The sequence below is a fragment of the Thamnophis elegans genome, chromosome Z (genome assembly GCF_009769535.1).
Source record: "Thamnophis elegans isolate rThaEle1 chromosome Z, rThaEle1.pri, whole genome shotgun sequence".
Taxonomy (NCBI): domain Eukaryota; kingdom Metazoa; phylum Chordata; class Lepidosauria; order Squamata; family Colubridae; genus Thamnophis; species Thamnophis elegans.
This window is the reverse complement of record NC_045558.1, coordinates 128,098,827-128,120,250: the sequence shown is the minus strand read 5'-3', so window position 1 is coordinate 128,120,250 and position 21,424 is coordinate 128,098,827. Positions and strand designations below refer to the sequence as shown.

Here is a 21,424-nt window from a genome sequence, read left to right as displayed (position 1 = left end):
ACTGGAAGCTAAAACATATGAAGGACAGTTACAGGAACTGAGTATGGCTAGTCTAGTGAAGAGAAGGACCAGTGGAGACAGGATAGCAGTGTTCCAATATATGAGGGGCTGCCACAGAGAGGGTCAGGCTATTTTCCAAAGTACTTGAAGGAATAATGGATGGAAACTGATCAAGGAGAGATTCAATCTAGAAATAAGGAGGAACTTTCTGACAGTGAGAACAATCAACCAATGGAACAGAAGTTGCCTTCAGAAGTTGTGGGAGCTTCATCACTTGAGACTTTCAAGAAGAGATGGAACTGCCATTTGTCAGAAATGTTGTAGGGTCTCCTGCTTGAGAAGGGAGTTGTACTAGATGACCTATAAGGTCCAACTCTGATAATCTGTTAAAAAAACCTCTCCAGTGGGAGCTGCAAGGGGTTGCCACTTTGCTATTAGGTACAATTCAAGGTGTTGGTTGTCACCTGTAAAACCCCTCGTGGCTTGGGACTAATTTACCTGGTCACATCCACCTGAACCACTAGAGCGGGGAGGCAAGGAATGTTGTGGGTCCTGTTCCCTAAATAAGTACCTTTGGTGGGACCCAGAAGGAGGGCCCTCATTGTGGTGGCTCCCTCTCTTTGGAATCTCATCCCTTCAGAAATTAGGTTGTCCCGGGATTTGACTAGAAGTTCTCCAGCTGGACAGACAAGGAAAGTGTGAGCTCTGAAGAGCCTCACGTGAACTTTGTCTGACAAACCAATGCTGATATCCTTTTTGTATCAGAACCTCCCGGTTGTGTGTGTGTGTGTGTGTGTGAAGAAAGGACAGTGTCTCATTAGACCCAGAGGGAATGCAACAGGTCTCTCATAGGTCAGAGATTTGCTCTCTGAATCAGCGTCGGGGAGGCAGCATGGCAACATAGCTTCACAAGAAGCTGACCAGGCCAAAGCAGCTGAGCAGTAGCGTGCAGGAGACAGGATGAAAAGCCTGGTAAGAAGATCTAATTAACCCACAGTCATAAATCAGAATTTGGAAAATGCAAAAAACCTTGAGAGTATAAATAATATTGATGGACAGATCGGGATTTTGGCAGAAAGAAAGAATGAAGAGGAAAATGGAGGGTTAAATCACTAGCCCAAAAAGAACCATTTGCTTTAAACAATTTGGAGACAGACAGAAGAAAGCAGAGAAGTGAGAAACCCATTCAAACACAAACTTTAAATTTGGATTTGAAAAGATTGTGTTTTTAAAAGAGATTAGGAGGGTGAAATGGAAACCAAAACATACTGATTTGCTTTGTTCGGGTTTTTTCTAACTTATCTTAAGCAACTCCAATTAATGAGAGGTGGAATGTAACAAGGGAAAAAACCCAAGAAAAAGCACTATTTTCTCACTGATAACCTAATCTTGCCTATGTATCAAATGGAATGTGAAACTCTGAGCAGGAAGTTTTAATTAACCAATTGTCATAAATCAGAATTTGGAAAAAGCGGAAGGCAAAGAGAAACATACCGGAAACTTGCTGTGTTCGAGTTTGTTCCAATTAATATATTTTAAGCAACTATAACCAATGGGATTTAGAGGTTAACAAGAAGAAAAATAAAATAAAATCAAGAGCTGGGAAAATACAAAGATTTTTTTTTTTTTGCCGAAGGAAGAACAAAGGATCAAGATGGTTCCCGCCTCTCTTCCTCTCCACATCAGCTGAATTAGCTAAATTTAAGGTGGACCAGAACTCTGAAATAAGAACTGTATAACTAACTGTAATTTTGAAAATGGACATTATGGCAAGATGGGAATTTGAAGAACTACGTGAAATTATAAAAAATATGCATAAATCATTTAAAACAAGTCTAAATAAAATTTTGAAGTTAGATATTGAGAAGAAGCAGGAAGTGAAGGAAGATGTGAAGGAAGAAGAGGGGGGATAATGAAGGGGTAGAAATGGTGGAAAATAAAAAGCAGACAAAAAACTTCATTGGGTTTGACAGTGGCATAGGGAAAACTGAAGGAGGAGAGTAATGCCTCAACAAGGGGAAATATAAAAGATTTCACTGGGTTTGACAGTGACTTGTGGAAAATTGAATGCCAAAGCAAAAAAAGAGAGAGAAGATAGGAATAGAGAAATGGGACAAAAGACTTACTAGGAAAAAAATCAGACAATTAGAAATTGTTATAAGGGAAATATAAGGCTGAGATACGTAGTTTACTCCTATATATGATAATAAAAGTGAGTTGTTAACTGATTGAATATGATAATGGAAAGATAATTAAATAAAGGTCAAAATATGTGGAATGTGGACAAATGTGAAACTCTTATATGGAGAATGTAAAATAGAGGTATGTGTCACTTTTATACATGATAATTAAACTGAGTTGCTAATTGATTGAATATGACAATGAAAGGACAATTAAGTATAGGTTAAATATTATAGAACTCTTAAGATGATGAACAAAGTGAGATGTGTTATTCTATATAGTAGATTAGTGAAATTGTAATGAACAGTAAGGATTGTTATTTAAAGACAATTAAGGGTAAGCAAAGTTAAGATATGGAAAAATGGAGAGGGAACATGAAATATACTTATAATGGAAAATTATTGAGATTATAAAGACAGTATTACAAATTTGGGGCATGTAAGGATGCATAACTATATAAATATAATGATGAGAATAGCTAGGAATCATAACCAGGTCTACATCTTAGCCAAAAATAGGTGGGGGAGGGGATGCTTAAGAATACCATTATTATATATGTATACTTTTTTTCTTTTAAAAAAGGAGGAAGATGTATGTTAAAATTAAATATGTATATTGAAATGGAATTATAAATACCATCAACATAAAACGGAGCTTGATCAGAGGCTGAAATACACCAAGTAAATGGGATGAAGAGTGTGAAGTAGAGGAGAGAGGTAAGGGAAGACGAGAGGGATAGGAGAGAGGGCAGGGGAAGAGAGGGGAAGAAGGGGTGGAAAAGGGAGAGAGGAGAAGGAGAGAGGAAGGGGAAGTAGAGAAGGATGACAGAGGGAAGAAAGGATTTAGGGGAGGAGGAGGAGAGAGGGAGAAGAAAGTGATGGATAGGGTAGAAATCCGGTGTATGGAGAGCAGAAGAGCCAAGAATCGTTTTTGGGAGTTGATGGTAAGATGAATTGATGTAAACATTTAACAATATAATATGATCTTGATTATGTAATAGTATACACGTGATCATTTGTTATGAAAATGAAAAAATAAAAAACTTTGTAAGGAAAGAAATTAGATTGGCCTCCACTTTGACACTCTTTCGTAAAGACCTGCAGAGTTGGTTTTCCAGAAGTGGACCTGGACAGCAGTGGGTTTCACATTTTGTTACCACCAGTTTGTGGGCACATGCACCCCTTCTGTGCCAGAGGTGGGTTCCAGATTTTTTTTTTTTTACTGCTGGTTCGCTCAGAGATGCACTTTGCGCATGTGCGCTCTTGAGGCGCACAATGCGTGCATGCCCAGTAGTGAAAAATTGCTTCTGCACATGCACAGGAGCCAAAAACAAGGTGGCGGCAACTACAACACCACCAATAGAACCAGTACAGTCACATGTCCACCAAAGTTACTACCTATTTGGCCAAACCGTACCCTACTGGTAGGAACCAACCCCTGTTCCATGCAATGCGCTTTGCTTGCACATGCATCTTCCATGCATGCACCGTAAACGTACTTAAATAGGACAGCACAGAGCCAGGGTGGGTGGGCGAGTGGGCGGGCCCAACCGTGATTTCCGCTACTGGTTTGCTTGAACCTGTCTGAACCTGTCTGATTAGCACCTATAGCAATAGCAATAGCAGTTAGACTTATATACCACTTCATAGGGCTTTCAGCCCTCTCTAAGCGGTTTACAGAGTTGGCATATCGCCCCTACAGTCTGGGTCCTCATTTTACCCACCTCGGAAGGATGGAAGGCTGAGTCAACCCTGAGCCGGTGAGATTTGAACAGCCGAACTGCAGATAACAGTCAGCTGAAGTGGCTGCAGTACTGCACTCTAACCACTGCGCCACCTTGGCTCTCGGCACCTGTAGAAGTGGGGAACCCCGAATGAGATGGAGTCCATCAAATGGCTCATTTGACTGTGTTGTCACCCAGGTTTATTGTTTTGTTATTTTCATTTTCTATGCTGTGTTTTTATTGCTTGTCAGCTGCCTAGAGTCGCTGTGAGCATAAATAAATTATGTGTTTCATTTGGCATCCTTCAGGTCCATATATAACTCATCTGTATCTCTTTAAGGCAGCATTTAAGGGAGGTTTTCTTTTTCTGGTAAAAACAAAGCTTTTATACTCCCCTGGCCAAGAACTGCAGTTCTTAGGAGAAAGGCCTGCAACCCTGCAAATGTTTACAGAAAAGAGGCAGCACAAAACCAATTAAATAAATCCTTGGACAACTAAAAAGGTAGAAATAAAATAGATAACACTGTTTATTTTTTGCAAGAATTTAAATATGCCAGCTTTGGTTGTAAAGGACACACACACAGAAAGAGAAAGACATGCGCACACACAGACAGAGTGAGGGTTGGGGGGGCTCTCAGAACTGGAATAGAGAGACGTTTTTTTCCTGGCAAGGCCTCCTTATACATCAGTAAAGGACACTGCATAACACAATTCCTGGAAAACTTACCATAGATTTCAAGTATTTGTTGTTGTTGTTTTTTTTTTTTGCTTTTACTCATTGCAAATGACTGGAAATCTCAGCTAAGGAGATTTCAGGGAGAAGTTGCTTGTGTTGTATTCAGGGCAGGTAAAGATCAAGGCTCCCCTTGCACATATGTGCTTGTCGTTCCTGACTCCACGTTCCTGACTCCAGGGGGCAGTGCTCATCTCTGTTTCAAAGCTGAAGAGCCAGCGCTGTCTGAAGACGTCTCTGTGGTCATGTGGCTGGCATGACTAAACACCAAAGGCACACAGAACGCTGTTACCTTCCCACAAAAGCTGGTTCCTATTTTTTTACTTGCATTTTTCAACAGCCTGGCAATATTTTTAATACAATACAATAGTAGAGTTGGAAGGGACCTTGGAGGTCTTCTAGTCCAACCCCCTTCATAGGCAGGAAACCCTATACCGTTTCAGACAAATGGCTATCCAACATCTTCTTAAAGACTTCCAGTATTGGGGCATTCACAACTTCTTTAGCAAGCTGTTCCACTGTTCCTCTTTGTGGCAGACCATGAGGTATTGGAACACTGCTATCATGTCTCCCCTAGTCCTTCTTTTCATTAAACTAGACATACCCAGTTCTTCATATGTTTTAGCCTCCAGTCCCCTAATCATCTTTGTTGCTCTTCTCTGCACTCTTTCTAGAGTCTCCACATCTTTTCTACATTGTGGTGACCAAAACTGAATGCAGTATTCCAAGTGTGGCATTATAAAGTGGTATTAACACTTCACGTGATCTTGATTCTATCTCTCTGTTTATGTAGCCTAGAACTGTGTTGGCTTTTTTGGCAGCCGCTGCCCACTGCTGGCTCCTATTTAAATGGTTGTCCACTAGGTTTTCCTTTTACCATTAGCTAAGGAATGCTGAAAGTAGTAGACTAGCCTCTGGAAGGTCATGGATTTTCCATTCCTGCTTTAAATCCCGTGCCATAAGTTCACTGTGTGTGTTTGTGTGTGTGTGTGTTTTTGTGTGTGTGTAAAGTTTATGCTGCAATTGTTTAAAACACATTTGCCATCTCCTTCCACTGTACATTGATTTCGATGGATGAAGTGACTGAGAAAAGAGAAAGAGGGAGGGAGGGAGAAGCAGGCGGGCAGGCAGAAAGGAAGGGAGGGAGGGGTGAAAACATCAGTGTTCCAATATTTTAGAGGCTGCCACAAAGAAGAACGAGTCAATCCATTCTCCCACGAACCTGAAGGCAGTCCAAGAAGCAATGGATGGAAACTAATCAAGGAGAGAACCAAGGAGAAATTTTCTGAAGGTTATAACAATTACTCAGTGGATTGACTTGCCTCCAGAAGCTGTAGGTGTTCCAACACTGGAAGTTTTTAAGAAGAAACTTAAATAGTTCCCTGCCTGAGCTGTGTGTGGTTTTTTTTTTTTTGGATTAGAAGATCTCCAAGGTCCCTTTTATTCTTTTACTCTGAAAAAAGGAAGGAAAAGAAAAAAAAGGGGGAGAGCAAGGAGATCCCCTTAGTTGTTAAGCTCATTTTAACCACACAAACCTGCTTTTAAACTTGGCAAACATATGTGAGCATTGCAAAACACACAAACCACAAAAGAAAGAAGAAGTGTTGCTGGGGCACAAAGCAGGAAGTTGACCTAGAAACAAAGGCAGGAAACGGTAGCATTTTCTGTTGTTAATCTACTTCCATCAGATATATCTGAGTCAATACCCAACCAGCTCTAAGCAAAAAGAGAATACCCCCGTTATGCCCGTAGAATAATAACTTCTCTACTGCTCTCATTCTCAAATTATCCTTATATGTTGTTGTGGCCCACCAGCAGAGCTGGCAGCAGATTCAGAGAGGAACGTAGGCCACTCCTGGAGTCTGGGGAAGGCTCTGATGAGGCCTCTATGTGAGAGGCAGAGAAGGGGCCAGAGCTTATGCCAGCTATTAGCTGCCTTCAGAGTCAGACATCAGTGAGGCAGACGAACAGCTGGAGCCTATTTCCAGTGTGTGCATGCACATAGTTGCCAGATGAAGGGAACAGTTAAAGAATTTGGGTTGACTTGGGAGTAAGGCCACAGGTAGACGATGAATGGCCCCTCCCAGAGAAAATAAAAGAAGAGCGAAAGTGGAGTGGAGGTTGCAGGAGACAATTAGTTCGCTTAATTGGTTCGTGACTCTCCGAGACTCCTTGCCAAATTCTGCAGGTATTGGCCTGTCAGATATCCAAGCCAGATAAGGTCTGTGACTGTAAATCCTCCCTCGAAAGACTTTGCTGGATGTGAATGAGCAGAATTCACAGTAAATTAATAAAAGGGTTTTTTGTTGGGACAAGGAGTTTGCTTCATGCTCTTGGGAAGCCTCGGTCAGAACAAATGTCATCTGCCTGTTGAGATATCTGCACAACCCATAACAACACCCATGTCATGTATTCAATCTTCAAAGGCTCTATGAAGCCAATCCTCAATTTTGTTTGAGAGTGGGTTGAGTTTAAAGGTCTTCTGGGCATGATGGTTATGGATTGGTAATACCAGTACAGATCAGATTGAAAGAAGTTTGTGAACAAGCCATCATCAAACACTGCAGATTAGCAAACATGTAGAACACTGAAGGTCTTCAAAGGAGGATCCATTGCCTCCAGGTGGACTGGAGAATTGCAGCTTTCTTTTGTTGGATCAGGATAAAGATCTAACTTGTCTTCTCAAGAGGATCACCCAATGTTCTTAGTGGCCCACATCTGCTCACTTGCAATTACAGTCAAACATTGGCTTGCTGTGGTGATGGAGCTGGAGGTTTCCTCATAGAAGACAAAATGGGACTTCCTTGGACTCTGTCTCTCCCAATTCTCATGGTAGGTGCCTCTTCCGGCAGAACCAAAAAGGTCTGTTTAAATATGACACTTGCTGTCCCCCAACTACCCAGAGGAATTCATCAAGAATTCCAACCCTCAAGAGTCTCATTTCATGATATTTAGCTCAACATTGGTGCTTGGGAGCAAGAACGAGCTGTTTCTGTGCAGACAAAGTAAGTTCTTAGTTCACCTTTGCCCTTGACCTTGATAACTCCACGAAGGGAGCAAGTGTAGCCTAATGTCTCCAAAGCTTTAGCCGTCTCTTCTGTGACCTAGGAGGAGAAAGAAGGAGAATGTAAAGGTGGGTGATATAACCACAGCTAGACGAATGAGTCTTCATTTACATTAGCAATACGTTTGGGGGGAAAAACTCCTGCAGTTGGTATGGGAAGAGATAGTACAGGAGGGTGTGGCCCTCCCAAATTTGGTTTTTACTGGCATAGGGCGGCAGAAGGCTGTCGCAGCCACCACAGGCACCCCCGACATGAATGATGTTGAGCTGGCCGCACCCACCCTGGCCACATCCACAAATACTAAGTTAGGCAGAGTCAAAGAGTCACTGGAATGTACTAACTTGATGTGCGTCAAATTCGATTTCATTGAGGGCTGCATCAAGATTCTTTTTGACCTCAATGAAATCAAGTTTGACACACATCGAGTTAGTACATTCCAGTGACTCTTTGACTCTGCCTAACTTCATATTTTTTTTCATTCTGACTGAAGAAGTTACTTGGATGAGTAATGAAATGAATCAGTATATTAAACTTTGGCCTAGTTGCCACGATTTAACCTTTTTAGATACAGCTATACAGTTATTTTTGTCCTCTCATTTGCCAGTTTTAAATTATTTATTACTGTGCCTTTCCAAATGAATGGTATAACATTTTATTAATAGGAGAAGATACTTTAGATTTTATTTGGCCCGAGAACATGTCAAAAGTTTCAGCTAGAATCCCAAAGACTTCAAAAGCAACAGGATTTTCTTATTTTGCTTTGCTTTTCGTTGAAAACATTTTGCTTCTTGGATGAGAAGTGAAATGTTTTCAAGAAAACAACAACAGCAACAAAAAGAAAGTCCAGTTACCTTTTTGGGGAGGAGGGGCGGGGGGGGGAAGCATCCAGGACAATCATGACCTGGATAATTGAAAATCTTCATAGATTTTCAGGCAAAATGCCACCACAGAAAAATGAAAGCAGGTTCAGCAAGCTATCTACATAGCTGTCTTCTTAGTCAGGTTGGTTCAGGGGTGAGATTCAGCTGTTTCGGACCGGTTCGAGTGAACTGGATGCTAATTTTACATCTGGTTTGCTGAACTGGTAGTTTTAAGGACTGGCTGGCCCTGCCCATGAGTTTCCCAGGAGTCTCCATGCAGCCCATTTTGGATGCCAGGTAAATGCAGGGCCCATGCAGAGGCTCTGGGAGGGTGAAAAATGGGCCTCCCAGAAGTTCCAAAAGTCCAGAAACGGGCCAGTTTACAGCCTCCAGAGGGCCTCCGGAGCTGGGGGGGGAGGCCATTTTCACCCTCCTGAAGGCTCAAGGAAGGCCTTTAGAGCCTGGGGAGATTGAAAAGCCCCCCCCCACCTCAGCAGGGTGCAGGAGGCCAAGTAGGCCAAGCCCACCATGGCCAAGCAGCCGGGCAGAGAACTGGTTGCTAAGAAGTTTTGAATCCCACCCCTGGATTGGTTTCAACTAGATTAAGCAAGTAAAACTAATGTAGACATTAAATGGATTTGTTATGGTGGGGTGAAACAAGGTAAATAATTACAGCCTCAGTGCCATAAATGGAATAGTTGCTTCCTCTTTCTGCAGTCCCTAAAACTCCTTCTGATCCCGCCCTGCTGAATTTCAGCAGCACAATTGTTTAAAGATAGAATGAAAATGGAAAATCATCTCGGGAGCTTAATATATCTCTAGAGATTTTGCTCCTTTTGATTATGGTTGTACTGTGGTTTCAAAGACAACCAAAGAGAGAGAGAGAGAGAGAGAGAGAGAGAAAGGTATTAAATATATTGTCGTTGGTTTAAATTAGAATTGAATAAAAAAGGCAAAAGGGAAGCAATGAACTTGGAGGTGTTAGATAGACTGGTAGCCTGTTTCCGTGGCCCAACAAAACCACGCTCGTCAAAATAGCGGCGACAAATAAGTGCCGACAGGTATGCGTCATCATTAGCGCACCCACATTACCGCGTCGATATCAGCGCGACGCCGAAAGCGCGAAGGAAGAAAGGTTTTTGTATTTTGAATGTTTTGAAACAGTGAAATGTAAATAAAAGTTAGGTTTAGGTTTAGGTTTAGGGGTTAGGGTTAGGGTTAGGTTTAGGGTTAGGTTTAGGTTTAAGTTTAGGGGTTAGGGTTAGGTTTAGGTTTAGGGTTAGAGTTAGGTTTAGGTTTAGGTTTAGGGTTAGGTTTAGGGGTTAGGGTTAGGTTTAGGGTTAGGTTTAGGGGTTTGGTTTAGGGTTAGGTTTAGGGTTGCATTTTGCTGATCACTTTGGAAGGCACGGATTTGCCCTCCGCGCTTATGTCGGCATTTCATTTAGCGCTTCCGACGGCGTGGATTAGCCCTTCGCGCTTATGTCGGCGTGGATAAGGACTTCGCAGTATTGTTGGTGAACCACCTGTTTCCCTGAAAATAAGACTTCCCCGGATAATAAATCCAATCTGGCTTTTCAGCATATGCACTAAAATAAGCCCTCCCCAAAAATATTGCAACACGGCAGCAGCCGCGAGGTGACCACGTTCGCTGCCTCCTGCACCTCAAAAATAATAAGACCTCCCTGAGGCCAAGTGCTTATTTCAGGGGTCAAGACCCTGTCTTATTTTCAGGGAAACGTGGTACAATTACTAATAATCATTCTAATGCATTTCAGACAAGGTCATTCTTTTAACTTTCCTGCAGAAGACAGGAAACAAAGCATGGATTGATTCCACAGAAGATGTATCTGGGGTTTTTTTAGTTGGGGAGGGGGTACTTTCTCAATTATGTTTTTCTTATCTGAATCAAAAAGTGGTCCATTTTGTGGTATCATATTTGCATATACTCTTATCACTTGCAAGCATGTGGATAGTAAACAACTGTTAGTCCGTACGCATATGCCTCCTGACTATAGTAAGTGTAGCTCAGGGGCCTCCCAATCTGGCAACTTTAAGAATTGTGGACGTCATCTCCCAGAATTCCTCATCCAGTAGTTGCCAAGTTTGGAGACCTCTTGTCTAGGTTATTGTGTAGAATATCAAATGATGGCAAGGAATTGACGCAGTTCTGATTTGCCAAGCTGCAGCCCACATGAATGAAGGCCACAAACAAGGCCAAGAAACAGGCCACGCTACTCCAGTCCTTGATGTGTGATTCCAGGTGGGTGGGTGACGCTTCATAAGCACGTCAGGCATAGATTATTTTCTCTCCTACTCTAGTGGCGTGGTCGACCTTGATGCAATCAGCCACAATGTGAACATGCACTATGTTCCTGTAATCTATTGGCATTCAGCTCAAAAACCTTGAACCAAAAGTACAACTGCATTGTACACCTCCCTGTGCAATAAGGATAAAAACAAGATCATTTTCCTATCACCATTTCACTGACAGAGGTAGACATTTTCAATAGCTTGGCAGCCTGTCTCCAGCAGAATTCAGCCAGAGGTTTTTGGGATAAACATATGTAGATCTTCATCTCCCTTCCTTTGATCCATGAATTCCAGGAACAAAGGAAAGGATGCTTCCTTTCCATATTACTATTAGGATGAAAAAGGGACACAGTGGCTCAGTGTCTAAGATGCTGAGCTTGTTGATCAGAAAGCCGGCAGTTCAGTGGTTCGAATCCTTAGCGCTTCATAATGGAGTGAGTTCCCGTTTCTTGTCCCAGCTTCTGCAAACCTAGCAGTTCGAAAGCACGTAAAAATGCAAGTAGAAAAATAGGGACCACCTTTGATGGGAAGGTAACAATGCTCTGTGCATCTTTGGCCTTTAATCATGGCAGCCACATGACCATGGAGATGTCTTCGGACAGCGCTGGCTGTTTGGCTTAGAAACAGAAAGGGACTCTGCGCCCCTAGAGCCGAAAATGACTAGCACACATATGAAGGAGAACTTTTACCTTTATCTTATTAGAAGGAAGAACCATGGTAGATGTTCCTTTCAGGAACTTAGCAATAGCAATAGCAATAGCAGTTAGACTTATATACCGCTTCATGGGGCTTTCAGCCCTCTCTAAGCGGTTTACAGAGTCAGCATATCGCCCCCACAGTCTGGGTCCTCATTTCACCCACCTCGGAAGGATGGAAGGCTGAGTCAACCCTGAGCCAGTGAGATTAGAACCGCTGAACTGCAGATAACAGTCAGCTAAAGTGGCCTGCAGTACTGCACCCTAACCACTGTGCCACCTCGGCTCTTCCGACTCCTGTTATATTTACTATAGGCTTATTTCATCTAAATCTGTTGAATGGTTGCAAAGATAGAATCAGGAGTTCTAAGACCCAAAACACAGAAAAGAGAAATCACAGAAAGGTTTTGTATCTACCTGTATCTTCCCCAGAACTCCTGTGCTCTCCATTCGACTGGCTACATTCACAGTGTTTCCCCAAATATCATATTGGGGTTTCTGAGCTCCAATGACACCAGCCACAACAGGTCCATGGTTGATACCTGCAAAAGTTTCCAGAGTTTAACAGTGGTCATCTATTGAATCAAGCAAGGGTATAAGTCGTGTTAGATCAAAAGTTCGTACCAGCTCTTCATAATCAATTCGCTTCTCACATTTGTGTTGCTATCTCCTTCATTGCTCCATTTCCTAAAGCGAGTGTACATCAACAGTCCAAACTCTGATCCAAAAACCTAGCCTTTGTGCCTTTTCTAGGTTTTGAGGAAGAGGTTTCTCTATAGCAGGGGTGTCAAACTCGATTTAGTTGAGGGCCGCATCAGGGTTCTGCTTGGCCTCATAGAACCGGGGTGGGCATGGCCAGGGGTGGGTGCGGCATGAGTGATGGGTGGGGCCAGCTTGATGTCATTCATGTCAGGGGTACCTGTGGTGGTCAAGTGCTAAGGCAGGATTTCCCTGAGACCCCCCTCACTCTTATAATCTTCCTTCCTTCCTTTTATCTTCCTTCTCCTTCCTTCTTCCTTCCCCTCTTTCCTTATTTTTCCTTCCTTGCTGTCTTCCCATCTTTCTTTTCTTTGTCTTTCCTCTTTCCCTTTCTCCTTTCCTGTTCCTTGTTGCATGCTCAAATGGAAAAAGGAAAACATTTCTCCTTTTGTTCCCTTTTTAGTTTGTTTTGCTAGCTCTCTTCCAGAGAAAATGGAGCTGGGGTGTATCCCCCCCCCCGTGCCCAGTTTTCAGCCACAACAGCCTCCTGCAGCCTTCTGACAGCAAAATTACAGCTCGGGGGGGGGGGGGCTGTGTGTGGCCCCTCCAAGCTCCATTTTTGCTGGCAGAGGCACCATGGACTGGTCATATCCCTCACATCTTGGACATAAATTGTTTCAACTTCTACCCTCAAAACGACGCTATAGAGCACTGTACACCAGAACTATTAGACACAAGGACAGTTTTTATGTGAATGCCATCACTTTGCTAAACAGCTAATCCCCACACCACTGTCGAATTATCTACTAAGACTGTATTACTATTATTCTTTTCTTTCTTCCTAGTAACTATCTCTTTCCACTTATGACTATAACCATATTGCTTGTATCTTTACAATTTATGTTGTTTTATTTGTTTCCTAATATAACTTGATTGCTTATTAGTAACCTATGACTATCTCTAAGTATTGTATCTTATGATTTTTGATGAATGCATTCTATTTTTCTTATGTACACTGAGAGCATATGCACCAAAGACAAATTCCTTGTGTGTTCAATCACACTTGGCCAATAAAGAATTCTATTCTATTCTATTCTATTCTATTCTATTCTATTCTATTCTATTCCTTTACTGTTTCTAGGCCGTCTCCACGGACCTTGAGTTTGATACCGCTGCTCTACAGCACCATGTAAAATTTTAAAACATAATTTGTTCAATTGTAACATAAGCACTTTTTTTAAAAAAAGTTTTCACTCTAAAAATTCAAAAACCAGTTGGTGAGACTTAGGCTGAAATCACCATGCTTAAAAGTGGTGAAGGCATATAAGCAGGCTGGAGAAAAGCCAGGAAAAGCTCCCTCAGATAAAGGATGCAAGTCATTAAGGAGACAAAAAGTTGGGCCTGAGCATATGGCAAGACCCCTCTTCAAGTCTCACCAACAAAAGAGTTGAGCCCCTCCCCACAAACAAAGCAAGACCTTTGTAGGGGTAAAAGGGGTTCTGGAGCCTGCCCACTCTTTGAGTCATGTTTGGATCCCACTGTTAGGGTTCCAAGTAACACCCCCCAATGAAAGGCCCAGTGTAAAAGATGGCTTCCAGGTCTGACACCCAGGCTTGGCAGCTTCCGTCCCTCTGGCTAGTGCTCTGGTAGCCTAGTTGTAGACATTGGATAAGTGTGAATGAAAGAGAGTGTGTAAGATGACGTACTGTATTTTTCAGACTATAAGACACACCGGAGTATAAGACTCACCAAGATTTTGAAGAGGTTTTTTTTTTTTTTAAAAAAAAAAAAGTTTTTGCACTCTGCAAGCCTCCCGAATCCTCTGCACTCCTCATTATAGGGCATGCAGAGAATTTTAGAGGCCTGTAAAGTGCTCCTGGGAGCTGGGGGGGGGGGGGGGCAAAAACAAGCAAAAACTGCCCCATTTTTCACACATTTTTTGAAAGAAACAGGGCAACAGGGCATGCATAGGCTTTGGGAGGCTTGTAGAGTGCTCCTGGGGGCTGGGGGGGGGACAAAAATGAGCAAAAAAATGACCCTTTTTTTGAAAAAAAAATGGGGCATGCAGAGGCTTTGTCGAGTGCTCCTGGAGGCTGGGGATGAAATGAGCAAAAAACGGGCCGTTTTTTGCTTGTTTTTGCCCTCCCCAGCCCCAAGGAATATTTTGCAGGCCTCCCAAACCCTCCGCATGTCCATTTTTGTGAAAGGGGCGGGTTTTCGGGAGGCTAAAAATGCTATATTCCGTGTATAAGATGCACCCAGATTTTCACCCTCTTTTTTGGGGGGGGGGGAAGGTGTGTCTTTCATTCTGAAAAATATGGTAAATATATATCTTATAATCAATAAAAGTTTGCTGTTGTTTTAAATTCACTGGATCTCCATGTATTTTAAAGAACTATTTGTGCCTCAGTGTTCAACTGAAAGTGATTTGTGTGTGGCCATTTTCTTGGCCTGTGTGTACGTGAGTGAGTGACCATAACCGAGACAGACCTGCTTTTCTTTTGTCACTCCTACCTGGCTCCAGCTGGAACAATTGAGCCACCACGGCAGAAACAGCTGGGAAGTGCATGCACATTGAGGCAGCTAAATCAAACAGGGATCGTCGAGAACAGTTGAGAGGTGGCCGTATGCGCACTGGGGCGGCTAAATCATACAGGGACAACTGGGAGGTGGCTGCATGTGCCCAGGACTTGTTTCCTGGTGTTGTGTGGGGGATGACATGTGTGTGGGGGGCTAAGGTGGGTCAGCGGGAACATTTAAAGGTGATGGGGAGCACTGGACAGATAGCCCTGACTATATTTCATTGCTTTGTTTTGTGTTCATTGTTGGTCAGTTCATGCCAGAGCGGGGGATAAAATTTCTACAAACTGAGACTGTGTTTGTGGTGTTTTCTTCCGACCTACCGGAACCTGACACTGAACCTGAGAGCACACTTGTATAATAGTACCAACATTTTTCATAACTCAGCTCCCGAAGAAAAATAACGTGATTTGCACACCAGCTTCCCCTTTTCTCCAAAAAATATATGCCCTGTTTTCATCGTATCGTGAATTCATACCCAAAGTATGTTTATACGGGAAGGAATTTTCTTAGTTCATGCTCAGTTTATTAACACTCACCCACACGGAGTTTGAAAGAGTTGAACGAATGCTTGTTGATAATGTCCAACTTGGCTACCAATGCCATGGCAAACTCCACCATGGTTCCCAGGTGAGTGTAGCTCCATTCAATGTCCTGCACAAATTATCCGTGTAGATGGATGTATCAATGCAAGCCAATGGATAGAAAATGTAAAAAAACAAAACAAAACAGAGACACAGATTCACACAGGTAAATATTAAGAGGAAAGTGGCTTAGCACAAATTGATCAAGTAACAAAAGTACCAAAGATGTGTTTTCCTAATATTCTCCTGCCTCAAACTCAAAGTGAGCCTGTTGTGGCCTGCCAGCGGCCAGGTGAGCTGGCAGCAGATTCGGACAGTGAGGAGGTTGGGGAGGAACATGGGCCAGTCCTGGAGTCTGGGGAAGGCTCTGATGAGGGCTCTGTGTTGGAGGCAGAGAGGGGGCCAGAGCCATATGCCAGTTATCAGCTGCCTCCGGAGTCAGACATCAGTGAGGCAGATGAACAGCTGGAGCTTGTTCCCTGTGTGCGCATGTGCTGAGTTGCCAGATAAAAGGAACAGCTAAAGAACAGGGGTTGACTTGGGAGTAAGGCCACAGGTGGATGATGAGTGGCCCCTCCCGTAGGAAATAAAAGAGGAGCGAAAGAAGAGTGGAGTTTGCAGGAGACAATTAGTTCGCTTCATTGGTTAGTGACTCTTGGAGACTCCTTGCCAGATTTGCAGATATCGGCCTGGCAGCTCTCCAAGCCAGATAAGGTCTGTGACTGTAAATCCTCCCTTGAAAAACTTTTCTGGATGTGAATGAGCAGAATTCACAGTAAATTAATAAAAGGGTTTTTTTTGTTGGGACAAGGAGTTTGCTTCAGGCTCTTGGAAAGCCTGGGTCAGAACAGAGCCCTTCAAGTTAGATGAGACTAGGAAACCATTGCTGTCGCTTGTAAAGTGAGTCACACCTGATTTAAAAACCTTTTTTGCCACAAAAAATGATTAAGTGAATCATTAGGTAAATCACACAGTCATTAAGTGAATCTAATCTCTCCCCATTGACTTTGCTTGTCAGAAGCCAGTTGGGAAAGTCACAAATGGTGGTCATATGATAGAAATAGCAATAGCACTTATATGCCACTTCATAGTGCTTTTACAGCCCTCTCTAAGCGGTTTACAAAGCTTATTGCTCCAAATAATCTGGGTCCTCATTTTACCCACCTCGGAAGGATGGAAGGATGAGTCAACCTTGAGCCTGGTGGGATTCGAACTGCCAAACTGCAGCTAGCAGTTAGCTGAAGTAGCCTGCAGTACTGCACTCTAATCACTGCGCCACCTCGGCTCTCCTAAGCCCCTACAACCATTGTAAATACACGGTGGTTGCCAAGGAATCCCATTTTGATCACATTAATGTGGGGGTGCTGTGAGGCTCATAAATGTGGAGACTGCTCATAAATCACTTTTTTCAATCATTGTAAAGCTTGATTGGTCACTAAACAAGTGGTTGTAAGTCCAGGACTACTTTTCTTGTGGTGCTATAGCGACAGAGTTTTGCAAATTTGAATTAGCTTCTCCCCTCCCTTTATCTTCAGGTTCTTCATGTGAACCTAGGGAGGTACCAGTCTGGGATGTTTCCTGATGCTATATTCTTGCTGTGGCCTCATCCACCTCTTATCTAATCCTTGCTTTGGTAATGATTCTTTCTCCTGTTCCTCACAGTCATTCCCTCTGACCTCTACAGATTCTTTATCATACATATTCCATTCAAGTGCATATATACCCTACTTTCCCAGGATCTTGAAGGGCTAAATTATGGAACCATTCCAAAATTGAAAGATCCTGTATTCCCAAATAATTCATACAAAAAAAAGATGCAAATAATAAGCACCAAATCTATGCCTGTGAATATGCTAATGTGGAAACAGAGCATGAAATCTCATTCCCGTTGAAAGATTCAGGATGAGTAGAGTCATCCTAAATGAAGACATCACCTGTTGGCTATCCTGGCCAGCTGCCACGTTTAAGCCAGTAGCTGCCATGTAAGTGCTGCCAATGGTTTTGATCTTCTCAACCCCACTGAATTTCGGTTTCAGAAGCAGCTATTAAAAGAAAGACAGGAAATTGTTTATTCCGATAGTTCAAATGCTAAGACATTTTTGTATATCAATCATTTATCTAGCTTAGCATTTTCTCTGAAAGATATTTAGTCAGATGCACTATGAGTCTGAAGTATGATGGCGATACAATCAGGCCGAGGTCATCTCCAGGCATGGATGCTTCTTACAATTCTGAGACTGAAATAATGAATGTTATACAATTTATTGCAACAAACTCCTACTCCCTTCTAATATTTATAAGCTTAGTTTGGTAATGAAGCATCTGCTAGAAAACCACCAACTTCAGAGAGCACCAAGGACCCCACAAATTATAGTTTTACAATTGCAGAGTTTCTTCAACTAGATATCATCCATGGTGATATTAGGTTTCTACAAGTCATATCAGGGGTGGGGCCAGCCAGTGGTAGATCAGCCAGTTCTCTGAACTGCACACAAAGTTAGCATTATTTATTCGTAACTGGCTGACCAACTGCACTCAATGTGTAGTCCTCAATGGAACTGCATCTTCATGGAGGGAAGTATGCAGTGGAGTACCCCAAGGCTCTGTTTTAGGCCCAGTACTCTTCAACATCTTCATCAATGATTTGGATGAGGGAATAAATAGGGAACTCATCAAATTTGCAGATGACACCAAGCTGGTAGGAATAGCCAACACAGAAGATAGGCTTAAGATACAGAAGGATCTTGACAAGAACATTGGGCACTATCTAATAAAATGAAATTCAATGGTGAAAAGAGTAAGGTTCTGCATTTATGCAACAAAAACGAAATGCACAGGTACAGTATAGGTGGTACCTTGCCCAACAGTAGTAACTGTGAGAGGGATCTTGGAGTCCTAGTGGACAACCATTTAAATATGAGCCAGCAGTGTGCAGCAACTGCCAAAAAAGCCAACACAGTTCTGGGCTGCATAAACAGAGGGATGGAATCAAGATCACGTGAAGTGTTGGTAGCACTTTATAATGCCTTGGTAAGGCCACACTCGAAATTCTGCATTCAGTTTTGGTCGCCACGATGTAAAAAAGATGTGGAGACTCTAGAAAGAGTGCACAGAAGGGCCACAAAGAGATTAGAGGACTGGAGACTAAAACATATGAAGAATGGTTGCAGGAACTGGGTATGTCTAGTTTAATGAAAAGAAGGACTAGGGAGACATGTAGCAGTGTTCCAATATCTCATGGGTTGCCACAAAGAGGAAGTCAAACTATTCTCCAAGGCACCTGAGGATAGAACAAGAAGCAATTGGTGGAAACTAATCAAGGAGAGAAGCAACTTAGAACTGAAGAGACGTTTCCTGACAGTTAGAACAATTAATCAGTGGAACAGAAATTGCCTCCAGATGTTGTCAATGCCCCAACCCTGGAAGTCTTTAAGAAGATGTTGGATAGCCATCTGTCTGAAACGGTATAGGGTTTCCTGCCTAGGCAGGGGGTTGGACTAAAAGACCTCCAAGGTCCCTTCCAACTGTGCTATTGTATTGTATTGTATTGTATTGTAACCGGTATTGTAACCGGTTTGGCTGAACCAGGCCGAACCAGCTGAATCCCACCTCTGGTAATATACCCTACTTAAATAAACTGATTTATTTAATGCTTACTTCCTAACCTAGCACTATACTAACATTTCTCCAGATTATAGATTCCTCAAATCCCATCACTATTCTACATCTTATTATTTTAACCTGGAATTAAAAGCCGTGTTTTTGAGATCTTCAGAACTCCCCTTGATCAACACTGTTGGAACATAGTTTCCACCATTTTGGCACAGGGAACAGTTGGAAACAGGGGTGGGATCCTACCGGTTTAACAACCTGTTCGCTGTGCACATGTGCACAGTTTACAGAAAATTCACCTTCCTCATTACTGCTGCCAAGGAAAACAGCTGAGGTGCAGCAATCCACTCTGCCACTCTGGAAATATAGGATAGGGCTGGGCGGGCAGGCCCACTTCAATGTCAGACCAAACCGGTTCGCTCCCAGCTGATAGTCGGAGCTACCGGTTTTCTCAAACCAGTCCAAACCGGTGGAATCCCATCCCTGGTTGGAAATTATCGTTAAAATCCAAAACAAAAAATATCACGATAAAAAGAATCCCTGTCAGCATTGCAATAATTCCTCCCTTCAAATTCCAGCCTAGCCCACAAATTATATAGCTCCAACCAGCTTTTGGATCTAAGTCCCTCCCAAATGATAACTATGATCTTTGATGACCCAAAAGGTAGTCCACTTGTATTTTCAATAATTATTGGCTGCTGGCTTTGATTGGCTGATGTTTGGTCGCTTGAGTATGAATTATTTATTTATTCAAACATTGTATTTCCTAGAAATAAACAAAGCTGTCACAAGATCTATTGGCTTTGATTATATTACGGCACATGTAAGTATGGTTTTCCTTATGCACAATTACTATAACTCTATGATGATTTTTTTTGTCTTACGAGAGGAAGATGCCAGTGTAAGGAAGAGTGAACCTATTCAGTATAAGCCGTTCAAACAAGTTTTTATGTGAACTGGAATAAAAATGTAATTGAGAGGGGTTTTTTTTGTTGGTGGATGAAATGGAATAACCATATTCTTTTGCTTGTTCATAAATCTATCTCATCTTTCTACATCCATCTGTATTTTGATTATCTTTCATATTTTATTGCATTTTGTATGGAATTTCTGCTAAAATAAGGTGCATCTGTTTTCTTCATTTTGACTTTTTAAAACTTTTTATTGAATTTTTACAAGTATGAATGCTTGTGGGAATAATTGGAAAGCAGTATCAAAATTCTGCAAGTGTATAATATTTAAGTGCAAGCAATGTAGGTATACATGCACACATATATACACAGAGAGACAAGAAAGAATGAGAAGGTATAATTGTACACATCTACCAACAGCTACTGTACATATATTTTCCCATACCTCATCAAAGTCAGCAATGATCTCGTTGAGCAGCCGGAGGCATTCAAGTCCCTCATGGTTGACGTTGGATTCAGAATAAAATTCTTTGAAGTCCGGGATCGAAGCGAAGAGAACACAGACACAATCATAAGATTGGTGATAGAGATCCTGCTGGCAGAGAAAGACTGAGAGTCATCCAGATTCTGAAACCGTAACCCTTAAACTTCAACACCCAAAATCAAACTCCAAACATCAAACTCTACCACCTACAGAGGGATAGGAAAAGATTAAATTGGAATTTGCCCAGAGTCATTTTTTCAGGAGATGCATGGCAAATAGAGGATGGATGGATGGATGGATGGACGGAGGGAGGGATGGGCTGCTGTGGGATTGCATAAGTTCAGGCAATCCTCTAACTAAGGATCTGCCCAGTTCGATAAACCTGCAAATTCCACCTGTGGTTGGCCCTGCCCACCCCACCCCACCCTTCTCAGAAGTCACCCTGCAGCCCATTTGGGATGCCAGGTAAGTAAGTACAGGGCCCGTATGGAGGCTGGGGGAGGATGAAAAACCGGCCTCTTGGAAGTTCTAAAAACAGGCCCATTTCTGGCGTCCATAGAGTCTCTGAAGCCCTCATGAGTTCATCTGTCCTCAAATGTCTACAAGCCTGCTAGCATAAGCCATTCTTGAGATACCTTCAAAGCTCAGGGGTGATAAGGCCAACCTCATCTCTGGGGAAGAAGTTTCTACAATGTAGATGCCACAGCAGAAAAGAGGCCACCAAATGTAGTTCCCTAGATGAAGGAACCTTTAACCTGCTTTGTTTCTGTAACCCAATTCAAGATCCAAACTTTAGCAGCCAACCTCTAGGTGGATTAGTTGTCCAGAAAGACACAAAAAAAATCTGATAGATGAGCAAAATCTTTCTTCCTGCCATCTTCCTTCCTTCCCTTCCAACCTGTGTTGGCAATGTGTCAAGAACCTAGATAAGTAACATTAGCATAGTTTGGCTTCAGTTCTCTCTTTCTGGCATCATGAGTAGGAGTG

The 21,424-nt window shown here is 42.5% G+C and overlaps 1 protein-coding gene across 1 annotated transcript in view; it reads right to left on the bottom strand.

The window, feature by feature from the left end:
• Positions 1-6,918: 6,918 nt before the first annotated feature.
• ADCY4 (adenylate cyclase 4) overlaps positions 6,919-21,424 on the bottom strand; it is a 57,668-nt gene continuing 43,162 nt past the window's right edge. Inside the window, exons 15-19 of the mRNA XM_032236393.1 lie at positions 20,399-20,545; positions 17,365-17,472; positions 15,386-15,500; positions 11,985-12,109; positions 6,919-7,741 (exon numbers count right to left, since the gene is read on the bottom strand). Of these exons, the coding sequence (XP_032092284.1) occupies positions 7,589-7,741; positions 11,985-12,109; positions 15,386-15,500; positions 17,365-17,472; positions 20,399-20,545 (648 nt within the window). The 3' untranslated portion in view covers positions 6,919-7,588. The remainder of the gene's footprint in view (positions 7,742-11,984; positions 12,110-15,385; positions 15,501-17,364; positions 17,473-20,398; positions 20,546-21,424) is intronic.